Consider the following 15,631-nt stretch of genomic DNA (forward strand, 5'->3'; position numbering starts at 1 on the left):
TATTTAGAACTGATTTTTGTGTTTAGTTTGTTGTCCTTCCCCCGCACCTCGGATTCTCACAGTTGGCTACGTACGGTGCGAAAGAAATTCTACCTTTGCTACGGCACTGGCTCTGGGCACTGCTCCCACAGTGGCGGGGGTGGGTGGGGGGCGCCCCCCCCCGTCCCTGCCCCTTCACCCCTAACCGTGCGCACAATCACAACCTCGAGCATCACAGCCGGGGCCACCATTGTCCTCGCCCTTTCCTGTTGTTTCCACAGGAAGCGTTATCTGCCGTCAGCGACGAGAGCCCATTGTTCGACCCTTCCTTTGGGAGTGCGCGTGCACAAACGCCAGAAATGACCGCGTCCTCATCCTCCTCCGGGGCCGACTACGACCCGGCCGCCAAAACAACCCACCAGCAGCAGCACCACCAGCAACCCCATCACCAGCACCAGCAGCAGCAGCTCCAGCCCCAGCAGCAGCAGCTCCAGCAGCACGAATGGCTGCTCGCCCAGGCGGGCCGCGTCACGGTCAAGCGCGAGTGCGAGCACGCGAACGGCGTCGCGTCCAGGTAACGGGCGGCCTGCCGCATCGCGAGATGCGAGAACAAAAATACGAGCCCAGCGGCGAGCGCGTGCACGTCCCCTCCTCCTTCCTCCTCTCCTTCCTCCTCCGTCCTCCTCCTCCCTCCGCCTCTCGGGTGTGTGCAGGGTCCCACAGTGCAGGCCCCCTGGCTGCGAAGGGCTCGCACGGAGGCCCGAGCGAGTGGTTGGGGCCCAGCTGCACGTGGCCGTGGCGGGCTATTAAATCCCGGCAGTGACGAGCACTTTGCACGGCGGCTGTGTGGAATGATGGCATTGATGGACTCGTTGCAAGTCAATTATTTGAATGACACGCAGCGCAATCATTGAGCGTATCTGCAGATAATGTAAATGACGTTCGTGAGGTGTCATAAAAATATATATATAATAGGTTTTACCCTTTCTGGCAACAAAACAGCTGTTAAGATGTTCAGACCCCAAATAGACACTGATTGCAAGGCATCAAGTCTGCATGGACTACACAACGTACTTGTGGTGAACATGCAAACAAACATGAAACGAATTGGCCTACACCAGAGACAGCCTTCTTTATGGCATTGTCTCACCAGTGTCAGACCAGAGAACGTCAAAAGGCGATGCACGTGTAGTGACATTGAATGAGTCACTTTAGCGCGTGCCGCGGGGAGATTGGTAGACATTGGAATTAGAGAGCCATACTCTTTGGTTCTTTCGGTAAAGTCACGTAGGTATAAAATATAAAATACTTCAAATCTAGAAGGAATTAAGGGTAGCAGCCCGTTCTACCAGTTGGACCTGTGGGCAAGGCACGGAGCCATCTGGGGGATCCAGAGGGGTGCGAGGCCCAGGGCGGAGCCTGGCCACGCTGGGCAAGATAAAAGGCGAGCTCCGACTCACAGTCGGGGCTGCTGCGATCTGGAATAGAACTCGTCGTGCCATCGTCGTCGTCATCTTCACGCTCGTCAAGCTGTGGGTCTTGCAGCATGTTGGCTATCCCAGCCCGGAATGTCGTTATCCCCTATGGCTGTGAAGGCCGGAATAAAAGAGAGAGTACATCCTACTCGTGTCTGTGAATTAGTACACTACATTTGGTGTCAGGAGTGTTAACAATTTTTTTTTATATATATTGTAGGGTTGGAAGGAATTTTCTTTTTTTCCTTTCGAATCCTTGTGGGGGGAAATAGACTATGCCGAAACCCGTGAAGAGGAAGGCTCTCACCGGCATATCCTCGGGTGATAAGGGTTCCTGGGCAGGCCCAGCAGCCGGGACCCTGGTGGGGGGCTGCGAAGTGGCAATCCCGGCGGGGCAGCGGGCAAAGGACGACGATTCCGCGCCGCCACCGGCTGAAGAAGGGCTGCAAGCGGGCAACTCCACCATCACTGCCGACCAAGGGCAGGAATCAGGTCCCGCCGAATTTAACAGCTCATCCGGGGGCACCTTCCCTCGCACAACGGCTGCCGTTTCTCAAATAATTTTCGGCTGCGGGAGGTGATTGGGCGCCCTTCCGGCGGCAGTTCGCCACTACTTGCGAGCTCGTGGGGTGGTGCGATGCAGAGGCACTACGTATTCTTCCCACCGTGCTGGACGACGCAGCCTTTCCATTCCCGAGGCGGACAGATTGACGCTGCGTCAAGCGTATGCCCAGTTGGCGGCAATTTTTGACCCACCGTCCAACGCACGGCGGAAATTCGTGATGCGGAATCGGGGGGAAACAGAGACACCCCTCGTTTTCCTCAGCACACTACTGTCGCTGGCCCAGGATGCGTACCCAAGGATGGAGCGGGCGGGACTGGATTCTTTGGTGCAAGAGAAACTGTTGGCGCTGGCTTAGGAAATTAACATTTTTTGCCGGCCACAGAGGAGGACGACCTGTCCTCGAATCAGGTAACCCGATGCATCCAGGCCCACTGTAACCTGCGACGACGTGCCGGGGTGGCGGCCGGGGCTGGATTTCCGGGAGAAGAGGGCAACCAGGAATGTTGAGAGTCTCCTTGGGTCTGCGCGTCGGCTGGTTGGAGACAGCGGGGGAGAGTCAGAGCGGGACGATGACTGAACCAGCGGGGGGGAGGACCTTGCCTCCGCCATGGCGGGGCCCCGTTACCTGCTTCAGGTGTGGCCTATCGGGCCACATCTCCAGGGGCTGCCGCGCTGATTTGGGGCAGTTTTTCCCGGCTTCACCATCCTCCGCCCTGCCGGCCTCTGCTCCTCTGGGTCCAAAGGCAGGTCCCGATACATCACACACCCGGCCAACACAGCCACCTCATGCATCCCCATTGCAGTCGGTGTCGGGTGCACACGCCATCGCCCCTCATAGTGATATGGGGTACGAAGATGGTGCTTCAGTGCATGATGGTTGGCCGCGGGGGTCCAGGCAATGGACCGCATTGGCACACTGTGTCAGGATGGCGGGAGCGTGATCATCCATGGTATGTGGATTTGTGCAGGGTGTTGAGGTGCGGGTGCTCATATATACGGGGGCATCCACCACCATAGTTTCCGAGTTTGTTTTTAGGACTCTGCCGTCGATGGTGGGTTGCCATAGTCCTGTAGATAGTCCATGTGTTGCTGCTAATGGCGGAAGTTTAGGCATTGTGGGACAAATTGAGGCATCAACATGGATTGGTAATATTGTTGGTTTCAAGTTCGTTGGCAGTGCTTTGTTTATTGAGACAGATTTTTTAAACAGGATGCCCCTCCAGAATTGAATTGACCAGGGTTGTGTGGAGTTACTGTCGGGGCATCGGTTGAGGTTTTTGGAGTCCCCTACTGGGTGGTGTATGGCTACGCTGTGGTTTGGGCCCTGGTGCATGAAACTGTTAGGGTTCCCCCGGGTGCATAGATGCTCGTACCCTTGAGGCTGCGGAAGCGGCTCGACCAGAAAATCACTGGGGGTGGGGTTCTTTTAACCCCTTCGAATAGAGCGGTTCGTGGGTTAACTTTGATAGGGGCTCAGACGATAGTGAGGGCAGATCAGGAGCCCTTCCTGCAAGTATTGAATGCTGGGCTAGATACCGCGGTCATACGGGCGGGTATGGTGTTGGCCCACGCGACGGATGATGTAACCACTCGAGTCGTGGCCGCGGTTGAATCGGAAGCGGTGTTGGATCACTCGTGGATGGATCCGTTGTGCATGGGTAATCCGGATTTGTCGTGGGAGCAGAGGGGCAAGTTGCGGGCATTGCTTCGGGAATTCTCCGATGTATTAAGTAAGGGTAAATTCGATGTGGGCCGCATCCATGATGTGTCACCATATTGATACGGGTGGTGCCGCTCCCATTTGTCAGAACTCATTTCGGTTTAGTCCGAAGGAAAAGGAGTACGTTCATCAGGCGATCGACAAGATGTTGGCCACCGTAGTAATCTCCCCGTCAACCAGTACGTAGGGTGCTCCCATTGTCCTGGTTAAAAAGGACGGGAGTTTGCAGTTCTGTGTGGGCTTTCAGAAATTAAATAAAGTCTCTGTGGCGGACGCGTATCCGCTCCCACGGATGGACGATTCGTTGGATGCAAAGTCGGGGGCGCGGTTTTTCTCCACCCTGGATATATTGTCAGGGTTTTGGCAGTTGCCCCTGGATGAAAGTTCAAAACCCAAAACCGCGTTCTGGACACCGCAAGGGCCGTTTCCATTGAACGTGCTTCTGATGGGGCTTCACTCAGCTCCGGCCACGTTCCAGCAACTTATGGAGTTGGTACTGTCGGGGCTCCAATGGGAGTCATGACTGATCTATTTTGACGATGTGATTATCTTTGGCCGCATGTTCCAGGAACATCTGCAGTGGTTGCGTGTGGTATTTGTTAAAATACGGGCGGCTAATTTGAAATTCATGCCGCAGAAATCTTGCAAAAATCTGTTCAATACCTGGGGCACATTGTTAGCGTGCGTAAGTGGCCGACCCCCACGTTGGTGGGAGAGATCCGCAGTTTTGTGGGATTAGTGTGGTATTACCGCAGCTTCGTTCCCAGGTTTGCGACAATCACGAAGCCGCTCCACGCTCTCACAGAATAGGGCCAGAGGTCTCGGTGGGGGACGGAGAAGGAGGTCACATTTGTTGCGCTGTGATGGCCTCGTGAACGCACCCCTCCTTCGATACCCTGATTTCTCCTTGCCGTTTACATTGGATACGGACGCCAGTGATACCGTGATCGGCGCCGTGTTGTCACAGGTGGAGAACTGGGTGGAGAGCGTGGTTGCTTACAGTAGCTGGGTGCTGTCCCCCACAGAGCAGCGCTATTTTATTATGCGCCGCGAGTTGTTGGCAACTCTCGCGATGGTTGGAAATCTTCATTCGAAGTCACCTATAGGAAAGGTTTGCGCCACTGCAACGCGGACGCTCTGTCACGGTTATCACCGAAGAGCCAGTGCACATGTTTGATGGGCGCCGGCCATTGTAAGCAGGTGGATGCAGGGGAGCCGGGTGCTGTGGTAGCATCGGTGGATGCTCCGCCACCAATACCGGGGGTGGCGCACGATAGTACTATTGGTCTTGCACACGAGGAATGGGGGCGCCTCCAAGCGGAGGACGCCTCCTTACTAAAGCTATGGTGCCGTGTTGATGCACCAAGCGATAGGAAGGGTCCAGGGGGTATGTCCCCCGTGATCCTACTTATGCGCTGGGATATGGAGGTACAACGGTACTGTATCATGGTGCCAACTGCTCTGCGGGGTAGAGTAACGAGAGCTGCCCATGTGCGATTGATGCACCTAGGGGTGAAGAAAACGTTGTCTACGTTGAAGTGGGACTTCTTTTGGCCCGAGATGGCAGAGTAGGTTCACAATGTGCTCAAGGGATGTGTAGAATGTGCCCGCCGGAAGCTCCCACCGAGACTGACTCGACCACCGCTGCAATCGATTGGGGTGTTCCGTGTAAATGAGCTCGTTGCCCTCGACATCCTTGGGCCTTTTCCTACCACTTCGAGGGGCAAAACATTCTTGCTGGTAGTACCTGTCATGGTGGCCGGTGGCATGGTCCCTAACGGATCATTCGGCAGCGTCCATTACGGACACATTCCTGCATAGTTATGTATTGGATAAGGGGGCCACGGAACATCTCCTTATGGACCAGGGACGAAATTTTTCTTCAAAATTGTTGCAAGAGGTATATGATTTGTTGAGTACGAAGAAAATTCGAACCTCGCCCTACCATCCCCAGACTGATGGGATGGTAGAGCATTTACATAGGACACATACGTCCATGTTGTGCCAACAAGCCAACGAGGCACAGTCCGATTGGGATCTACACGTTCCGGGAGTTCTTGCGGCCTATAGGATGGCCCCTCATGCCTCTACCGGATTCTCCCCGTTTCTTTGATGTACGGCAGAGAATGCAACCCCCCCCCCCCCCCCCCCCCCGATGCCCAGTTAAATATTGAGCCAAGCAAAAAGAGAATCGCTGTGCCAGGACTGATGAGCCTCGTCCTACAGCGGTTGACGGAAGCACGCGAGGTGTCCCGGTGAAATTCGGCCAATCGGCAGGCTGCAAATGAAAAACTGGCTGGGCTTAAGAAATCTGGGAAATCGTGGAAACCTGGGGAGAGGGCATGGCTACATTGCCCCCAGGTGCCTGTGAGCACATCTCAATTACATAGACCATGGCAGGGCCCGGTGGAGGTAATTGAGGTTAGAAGGCCGCAGTGTGTACGGATCCAGGTTGGTCGTAGGCATTGGAATGTGCACCCGTCACGACTGAAACCATATTTTCCACCTTATTAGGTAATTTCATTTCCACCATCTGATGGCCGGGTGTGTGATGTGTCCAACGGGGACGGACTTACGGTTACCGGTGGTGCGCCTCTACGAAACTCTGTTCCTCTATCTGCAAAATCCCAGGGATTGACGCCCACGGAACCGCCGGCAGTGCCGCCCACAGGCGGACCGGGGTGGACGGTACAACCGCCACCCGCTTCTTCCTCTCCTCCATCTTCGTCCCGGGGGGGACCGTGCCCATTGGGTCAGGTACGGGTCACCCCTGGGACCCGTGCTGGGCTCATATGAGGGACCGGCGACAAGGACCCATTCCAAGATGGTTCGGTTCAGATGACTGCCCCTACTCGTCGTTGGGTTGCTGTTATTTTGGGGGCTGGATTGTTGCCATGCATTGGGAATGTTGCATAGATATTGCGGTGTTCGTCGTCCCGCGACGCGATGTATGGAGGTCAGCCGGGGCGGTTGTTTTTATCACGGGGGGGGGGGGGGGGGGTAATGTAGTGGCATTCAATAAGTCACTGTAGCGCATGCTGATGGGAAATTGGTGGACAATGGAATTAGGGGTAGCGGCCCGTTCTACCAGTTGGACCTGTGGGCAAGGCACGGAGCTTTCTGGGGGATCCAGAAGGGTGCAGGACCGAGAGCGGAGGTTGACGATGCTGGGCAAGATAAAAGGAGAGCTCCGACTCACAGTAGGGGCAGCTGCAATCTGGAATGGAACTCGTCGTGCCATCGTCGTCGTGATCTTCGCCCTCTTCAAGCTGTGGGTCTGGCAGCATGTTGGCTGTCCCAACCCAGTATGTAGTTATCCCCTAAGGCTGTGATGACCGAATAAAAGAGAGAGTATCTACGATTAGTGTCTGTGAATTATTACACTACACACGTATCAGAGTGTTAATACCTCAGGTTGAGCAGTTACATCTATGGGACCGTTTTTGATACTGGAAAAAAAGTCCCCATAGAGATAACGTTCATAGGCAGACATTCCACATCTCTTCCCACATTTGTCTCCCCGCAAAAAGGTGGACACTTCGTCACGCGCACACACATCATCATTATCAGCCCCACAGTCAGCTGGGAGCACGTACTTTTTTTTATCAGCGGTGGTTTCACGCACTGAATTCAGTGGCGTTATGTAACTTTATTATACTAACGATTATGGTAATAACAATTATGATGATAATAATTAACATGTTTATCCAGGGGATACACCCTGAGTCGTGAGACTCTTTCTCTGGAGGGTCCTGCATTGGGCATTTATTTTAAGGCGTTTTCAGCCAATCAGTGATGGGTTGTGTTTATTATACATGTAGGGAGGACACCAGAGCAGTCGCAGAAACCCAACGCTGTGAGGGGGCAACACTATATCCCCGCGCAGATGTAAACAAATAGTCCACTTGCTGGACTGCCGGCTTCTGGCGTGCCACGGCATGACACCTTCTCGACGTCCACGGGGAAGGGAGTTTGACAACGTCTGTGTGTCCGGTGATCCACCAATCCTCGCTGCTGCCTACACACAGTGCTGGGTCATAGCTGCCACGTGGGATCTGAGTTCGAGATGATGGATAATGTGGTGCAACCACGCGTGTTTTATTCATGAACGTAAGTCCCTTTGAGCCAATCGTAGTGCTACATTTGTTGTTTGGTGTTCTTTTGATGCCTGGTGACCATCCTATAGGGCTGTATACTGACATGGCCGTACGAGCCACGCACCACCTCCCCACACCCCGTCAATCATGTTCACGATTCGCTGTCTGCCTCATTGCGAGACATTGTTCTCTGTCTGCTTCGTTGCTATTGTTTCTTGAGTTGACTCCATCGCTTGCATTATCTGTCTCGCTAGTACGGTCTGTCTCTGTCTCGTTAGTACTGTCTGTCTCTGTCTTGTTAATACTGTCTGTCTCGTTAGTACTGTCTGTCTCACTCTGTCTCGTTAGCACTGTCTGTCTCACTCTGTCTTGTTAGTACTGTCTGTCTCGCAGTCTCGTTAGTACTGTCTGTCTCACTCTGTCTCGTTAGTACTGTCTGTCTCACTCTGTCTTGTTAGTACTGTCTGTCTCGCTGTCTCGTTAGTACTGTCTGTCTCGCTGTCTCGTTAGTACTGTCTGTCTCACTCTGTCTCGTTAGAACTGTCTGTCTCACTCTGTCTCGTTAGTACTGTCTGTCTCACTCTGTCTCGTTAGTACTGTCTGTCTCGCTCTGTCTCGTTAGTACTGTCTGTCTCACTCTGTCTTGTTAGTACTGTCTGTCTCGCTGTCTCGTTAGTACTGTCTGTCTCGCTGTCTCGTTAGAACTGTCTGTCTCACTCTGTCTCGTTAGTACTGTCTGTCTCACTCTGTCTCGTTAGTACTGTCTGTCTCGCTCTGTCTTGTTAGTACTGTCTGTCTCGCTGTCTCGTTAGAACTGTCTGTCTCACTCTGTCTCGTTAGTACTGTCTGTCTCGCTCTGTCTTGTTAGTACTGTCTGTCTCGCTCTGTCTCGTTAGTACTGTCTGTCTCGCTGTCTCCGTAGTACTGTCTGCCTCATTCTGTATCGTTAGTCCTGTCTGTCTCTGTCTTGTTAGTACTGTCTGTCTCGCTGTCTCGTTACTACTGTCTGTCTCGCTCTGTCTCGTTAGTACTATCTGTCTCGCTCTGTCTCGTTAGTACTGTCTGTCTCGCTCTTTCTCGTTAGTACTGTCTGTCTCTGTCTCGTTAGTACTGTCTGTCTCACTCTGTCTCGTTAGTACTGTCTGTCTCGCTCTGTCTCGTTAGTGCTGTCTGTCTCACTCTGTCTCGTTAGTACTGTCTGTCTCACTCTGTCTCGTTAGTACTGTCTGTCTCTGTCTCGTTAGTACTGTCTGTCTCGCTCTGTCTCGTTATTCCTGTCTGTCTCTGTCTCGTTAGTACTGTCTGTCTCGCTGTTTTGTTAGTACTGTCTCGCTGTCTTGTTAGTACTGTCTGTCTCACTCTGTCTCGTTAGTACTGTCTGTCTCTGTCTCGTTAGTACTGTCTGTCTCACTCTGTCTCGTTAGTACTGTCTGTCTCGCTCTGTCTCGTTAGTACTGTCTGTCTCTGTCTCGTTAGTACTGTCTGTCTCGCTCTGTCTCGTTAGTACTGTCTGTCTCTGTCTCGATCGTACTGTCTGTCTCACTCTGTCTCGTTAGTGCTGTCTCACTCCGTCTCGTTAGTACTGTCTGCCTCATTCTGTCTCGTTAGTACAGTCTGTCTCACTCTGTCTCGTTAGTACTGTCTGTCTCACTAGTACTGTCTGTCTCTGTCTCGTTAGTACTGTCTGTCTCGCTCTGTCTCGTTAGTACTGTCTGTCTCTGTCTCGTTAGTACAGTCTGTCTCGCTCTGTCTCGTTAGTACTGTCTGTCTCGCTCTGTCTCGTTAGTGCTGTCTGTCTCACTCTGTCTCGTTAGTACTGTCTGTCTCGCTCTGTCTCGTTAGTACTGTCTGTCTCGCTGTCTCGTTAGTACTGTCTGTCTCGCTCTGTCTCGTTAGTGCTGTCTGTCTCACTCTGTCTCGTTAGTACTGTCTGTCTCGCTGTCTCGTTAGTACTGTCTGTCTCGCTGTCTCGTTAGAACTGTCTGTCTCGCTCTGTCTCGTTAGTACTGTCTGTCTCGCTGTCTCATTAGTACTGTCTGTCTCACTCTGTCTCGTTAGTACTGTCTGTCTCGCTGTCTCGTTAGTACTGTCTGTCTCACTCTGTCTCGTTAGTACTGCCTGTCTCGCTCTGTCTCGTTAGTACTGTCTCACTCTGTCTCGTTAGTACAGTCTGTCTCTGTCTCGCTAGTACTGTCTGTCTCGCTCTGTCTCGTTCGTACTGTCTGTCTCGCTGTCTCGTTAGTACTGTCTCGCTGTCTCGTTAGTACTGTCTGTCTCACTTTGTCTCATTTGTACTGCCTGTGTCGCACTGTCTCATCTGTAGTGTCTGTCTTGCTCTGTCTCGTTTATCCTGCCTATGTCGCTGTGTCTCGTTTGTATTTTCTGTCTCGCTGTCTCATTAGTACTGTCTGTCTCACTCTGTCTCGTTAGTACTGTCTGTCTCGCTGTCTCGTTAGTACTGTCTGTCTCACTCTGTCTCGTTAGTACTGCCTGTCTCGCTCTGTCTCGTTAGTACTGTCTCACTCTGTCTCGTTAGTACTGTCTGTCTCTGTCTCGCTAGTACTGTCTGTCTCGCTCTGTCTCGTTCGTACTGTCTGTCTCGCTGTCTCGTTAGTACTGTCTCGCTGTCTCGTTAGTACTGTCTGTCTCACTTTGTCTCATTTGTACTGCCTGTGTCGCACTGTCTCATCTGTAGTGTCTGTCTTGCTCTGTCTCGTTTATCCTGCCTATGTCGCTGTGTCTCGTTTGTAATGTCTGTCTCGCTGTCTCGTTATTACTCTCTGTCTCACTCTGTCTCCTTAGTAATATCTGTCTCGCTCTGTCTCGTTAGTACTGCCTTTGTAGCTGTGTCTCGTTTATACTGTCTGTCTTGCTCCATTGCATTGTACTGTCTGTCTTGTCTGTACTGTCTGTCTCGCTCTGTCTCGTTTATACTGTCTGTCTCGATCCATCTCGGCGTACTGTCTGTCTCGCTCCGTCTCGTTTATACTGTCTGTCTCGCTCCATCTCGGCGTACTGTCTGTCTCGCTCTGTCTCGTTTATACTGTCTGTCTCGCTCCATCTCGGCGTACTGTCTGTCTCGCTCTGTCTCGTTTATACTGTCTGTCTCGCTCCATCTCGGCGTACTGTCTGTCTCGCTCTGTCTCGTTTACACTGTCTGTCTCGCTCCATCTCGGCGTACTGTCTGTCTCGCTCTGTCTCGTTTATACTGTCTGTCTCGCTCCATCTCGGCGTACTGTCTGTCTCGCTCTGTCTCGTTTACACTGTCTGTCTCGCTCCATCTCGGCGTACTGTCTGTCTCGCTCTGTCTCGTTTATACTGTCTTTCTCGCTCCATCTCGGCGTACTGTCTGTCTCGCTCCATCTTGTTTGCACTGCTTGTCTCGCCCTGTATCGATTATGTAGTGCAGTATAACCACGTGGAGACGAGTAATTCTATAAGGGCTGTTGCCGATAATAAACACTGTTACACTCAACATCCTATGCGCACACTAGTGTAGGTGCACTCTATCTCGGTCCTTTACCCCGGAAACAGAATACTATTTGGGTCCTTCCCTCGGCTACCCTTTGGGCTCTCTCACTCATCTGCCCGGAGCATGGGTTCAGCCAACACCGCTCCGCGACGAGAAGGGAGAGACCCTCTGCAGTCGATCCTTATTCTGGCTCCTTACAACGACCATGCCTCTGTCACGGGGCCCTCCTTAAGAACCCTTTGGGAGGCTCCTCCCCCCAAACTCGGCTCCACCAATGTTCCCGAAGGTGCTCTCCAAAGCCCGTTCCGTAATCCGTGATGTTACGTCATTATTAAATGGCAACTCGCTCACACCTCCCTCTGCTCGCCCCTTCATTGGTTACTCACAATACTCCTCTACAATCACCAGAGGAATAACAACACAATTATTACAGTAACGACAATAACAACAGCGCCGGAAGTGAGGAGGCAAGGCCATCTGCGGGGGAATAACAAAGGTATTATGGCAGAACGGCAAGTGCGAATGAAGGCCTCCATCCCTCAGTCCGTGGTGCTGCCCATCGTCAGCGACGACGGATGTCTGTAGATAACGGGCCCAGAAGGTGGTGCTCAGCGGAACAGAGCGCCTCTGGACCATGTAGGTGATGCTGGACCACTCTCACGAGCAGCATCCTGCCTGTGCGAGGACGGTGCGTCCTCGGATGTCAGCTTTTCTCCTGACGATGGTGCCCGCAACTCCTCGGGAGCTAGTCAGAGGGGTCCTATGGGCAGAGAGACAGAAAGCCTTTGCTGCAGTGCTTCCTGGTGGCTCGGCTCGTCGGACACATCATGCACTGGCCGCTCCGGAACTGGGCATGATTCATCGGAACAGGGCAAAACATATCTTTTTAACCTGGACGGGTGAACAATCCAGCAATGCCGACCGAACCAGATGCGTACACACTGTGAGCGTCGGACCTCAATGACCTCAACAGGACCTTGCCACGTGCGATGTAACTTGGGGGACGTCCCTAGGGGTACCTGTGAGCAATACAACCACGCTTTCTCCCCCTTCCTCCACGGAAGCCCGGATCCCCGATGCTCCTCTAACAGCTTGTTAGCCGCTTGTCGGTTGGCCGAATTACTTGTGGCGACCTCGCGTGCTTCCCGCAACCTATCTAACGTGATCTTCATTGAGGTGGGCAAGGCGGATCACTTTTTATATGGGCCCATGCCCAATAGTATGTGCATCGGGGGTTTGGGCTCCCTCCCGTACATTAAATAGAAAAGGGAAAATCCCGATGAGGCATGAGGGGCCAATCTGTATGCGGCAAGGATGCCCGGGATATAAGAGTCCCAATCTGACTGGGTCACGTTGACTTGGTGACACAACATGGACGTGAGGGTGCAATGTAAGCGCTCAACCATAGCATCGGTTTTAGGGTAGTAGGGTGAAGTTCTAACTTTCTTTGTGCCCATGAGGTCACACACTTCCTTCAACAATTTCGACGATAAGTTTTTACCCTGGTCCGTCAGGAGTTGCTTGGGGCCTCCTTGTCCAACACATAACCGTGTAAGAAGGCATCGGCTATGGACGCAGCCGACTGATCAGGCAGGGGCCATGCCATGGGCCAGTGGGTGAGGTATTCTACCCCGACCAAGAGATACTTGTGGCCCCTTTGAGAAGTAGGGAATGGGCCTAGAATGTCGAGGGCCACAAGCTCGATAACGCGCGACACCTTGATCGATTGTAGCGGGGGCCGATCGTGCAACCCTTGAGGTTTCTGGCGAGCAAAATCTTGACAGTCCCTGATGAACAGTGCCACATTGCTTTCCATGCCCAGCCAATAATAGTCCTGCTTGATTGTTAACAGGGTTTTCCGGACACCCAAGTCCATCAATTTCTCGTGCATTACGCGAGTCAATTTTCCTCAGAAGACTGTGGGCACCACAACACAGTACCTCAAAAACTCAGTGTCCTAACGCATGAGGAGGCCGACATGAAGGGCAACAACAGGGGACCCCGCCGGAGAGGCGTTAGGGTTGAATACCTTAATACGGCGTCTTAGTTTCAACAGAGAGGTTTCCTCCATCTGTAGGCGGGACCACTCACCGTGCGTGAGGTCCAGTCCGCAATTTCGAAGCACGAGAAACACTGCCTCCTCTGCCTTGCCTCAATGAAATTTCTAGCCCTTAGCACATAGCGCGTGGAGTGGCTTGGCAATAGTCGTGAAATCCCGAAAAAAACGGCGGTAGTACGAGGCAAAACCCACAAAAGTGGTCGTTGGCCAAGCACGAACACACGCAGTTTTGTTAAGGTTGGTGGCAACCCCCGATGCGCTCACCACATGACCCAAATACCTCACAGACGACTGCAACAAGTGGCACTTTTTGGGTTAATATTTGAGGTTGGCAGCGCGCACCTTGATAAAAACCGACTCCAGACGCTGCAAATGTTCATCAAATGTGCGGCTGAAAAAGATGTCGTCCAAATATATGAGACACGAGTCCCACTGTAGGCCCGCTAAGACTAACTCCATGAGGTGCTGAAAAGTGGCCGGGGCCGAGTGGAGGCCCATCGGGAGCTGATTAAAATGGAACAAATCCTGGGGCGTGCAGAACGTGGTTTTGGGCTTCGATTCATCGTCCAACGGTAACTGCCAAAATCCCAATAACAAATCCAGGGTCGAAAAGTACCGCGCACCTGAGAGGGCATCCAGCGAGTCATCTTTGTGGGGAAGCGGGTAGGCATCTGCCACAGAATTTTTTTTTAAGTTTGTGAAAGTAAAAGCAAAACCGGAGACCCCCATCCTGCTTTTTAACCAAAACTATGGGGGCCCCACATGGGCTATTAGAGGGAGAGATGATGTCCGCCGCCAACATCTCATCGACAGCCACATGGACATGATCTTTCTCTCCAGGACTTAGCCGGTGAGAGTTTAACCGAATGGGGGGCGAATTTCCCATGTCGATGTGATGAGATGAGGGAAGTGCGGCCTATATCAAAGTTTCTCTGACTGAAAACGCAGCCGTATTTATTCAAAAGCACCCGAAGGCGATCACACTCCTCAAGTGATAGGTGCGGATTCTTCGAGCAAAGCCTATCAATCCACTCCCTGTCCGAATCGTTAGCTCCAAACACGCTGTCAACAAGACCATCAATGGGCGTGGTGTCTTCAGCTGACTGGGCTGGGGTCACGTGCACCAGGACGGTGCCCGCCTGGATGACCACCTGCGACGGACCCGCATTAACAACTTGCACAAAGGGTTCTTGGTTTACCGCCATGACCGTCAGGGCCCCCACTAGGGAAGAACTTCGCGATAAAAAATATGAGGGAGTTAAAAGGATTCCTGCACCAGGGACTGGCGATTGTACGTGTTTCCGCAACCTCAAGGGCACAAGCATTTGAGTACCCAGCAGAATCCTTACTGATTTTCTAGCCAGGGCCAGGACACTGGCGGCAACTGAAGTCAAGCGAGTTGGGGAGTGTAACATTCTCAATCAGCGGCCTGATTATATCTCCATACATCCCTGATCGATTAAGATCTTGAGGGGCATTTTGGCCAGAAAGTCTGTACCCAAAAGACATGGCACGGCCAATTTCTTGAAAACCAACATGGGACCCACCAATTCGATATCCCCGATCCGTACAGAGGCGGTAATCTGTCCCAAAATGCTAAAACTCCCCCCATTTTTGGCTACACAAGCTCTAGCAACCGAGCTCTACCATCCAATGTCATGCGACAAAAATACTGAAAATAGTGTCTGATATAATGGTGGCGGACGCACCTGTATCCACCAAAATGCGTATCTCCACCCCTTGAATATGACCCATAACTGCGGAGGAACCTGCCGCTGCTGCCACCACTCTATGTGCAAGCGCGTCCCATTGCCGCACACCCTTTGGCCACTCGGCGAGCGACTGTGAACTCTGTTCGCGAGATTCTACCACGTTGGGTGTGACACGGCGATCTGATACCCGACCCTCGCTAGATGAATGAGGTGTGGGGAGCGGCCAAGTGGATAATGTGTCACGACTCGCCTTTGGCCCAGAGGAAGAGGTCGACGTGAAGGAGGGGGAAGACGGAGTCCTAGAGAAGGCTCCGAAGTTGTTGCGGCAACCCTTGGTGATGTGGCCCGGCTGGCCACACCTGAAGCAAGTGGTGGGCCAAGGCCCTCGCGAAGGAGCCCTCGCCTGCCACTGCCCTCCCGGTCAACGTCCTACGGCACCCCTCCCACGCTGGTCGCGTGCAATGAAGGCGCACGCCTGCTCACCCTCCTGTGGTGTGATGACTTCCAGTGGCTTAACATCCCCTGCACACGCTGCCACCCGTGGTCACTGGC

The 15,631-nt window shown here is 52.9% G+C and overlaps 1 protein-coding gene across 4 annotated transcripts in view; it reads left to right on the plus strand.

The window, feature by feature from the left end:
* The window catches only part of LOC116948057 (retroviral integration site protein Fli-1 homolog), a 53,555-nt gene that overhangs the window by 16,635 nt on the left and 21,289 nt on the right, over nucleotides 1-15,631 (plus strand). For all 4 annotated transcript variants that reach the window (XM_076071212.1, XM_076071211.1, XM_076071213.1 and 1 more), the window contains exon 2: nucleotides 261-553. In XM_076071212.1, the coding sequence (XP_075927327.1) occupies nucleotides 261-553 (293 nt within the window). The remainder of the gene's footprint in view (nucleotides 1-260; nucleotides 554-15,631) is intronic.

The sequence above is a fragment of the Petromyzon marinus genome, chromosome 32 (assembly GCF_048934315.1).
Source record: "Petromyzon marinus isolate PM22_M1 ecotype Great Lakes invasive population chromosome 32, UKy_Petmar_22M1.pri1.0, whole genome shotgun sequence".
In the NCBI taxonomy this organism is placed as follows: Eukaryota; Metazoa; Chordata; class Hyperoartia; order Petromyzontiformes; family Petromyzontidae; genus Petromyzon; species Petromyzon marinus.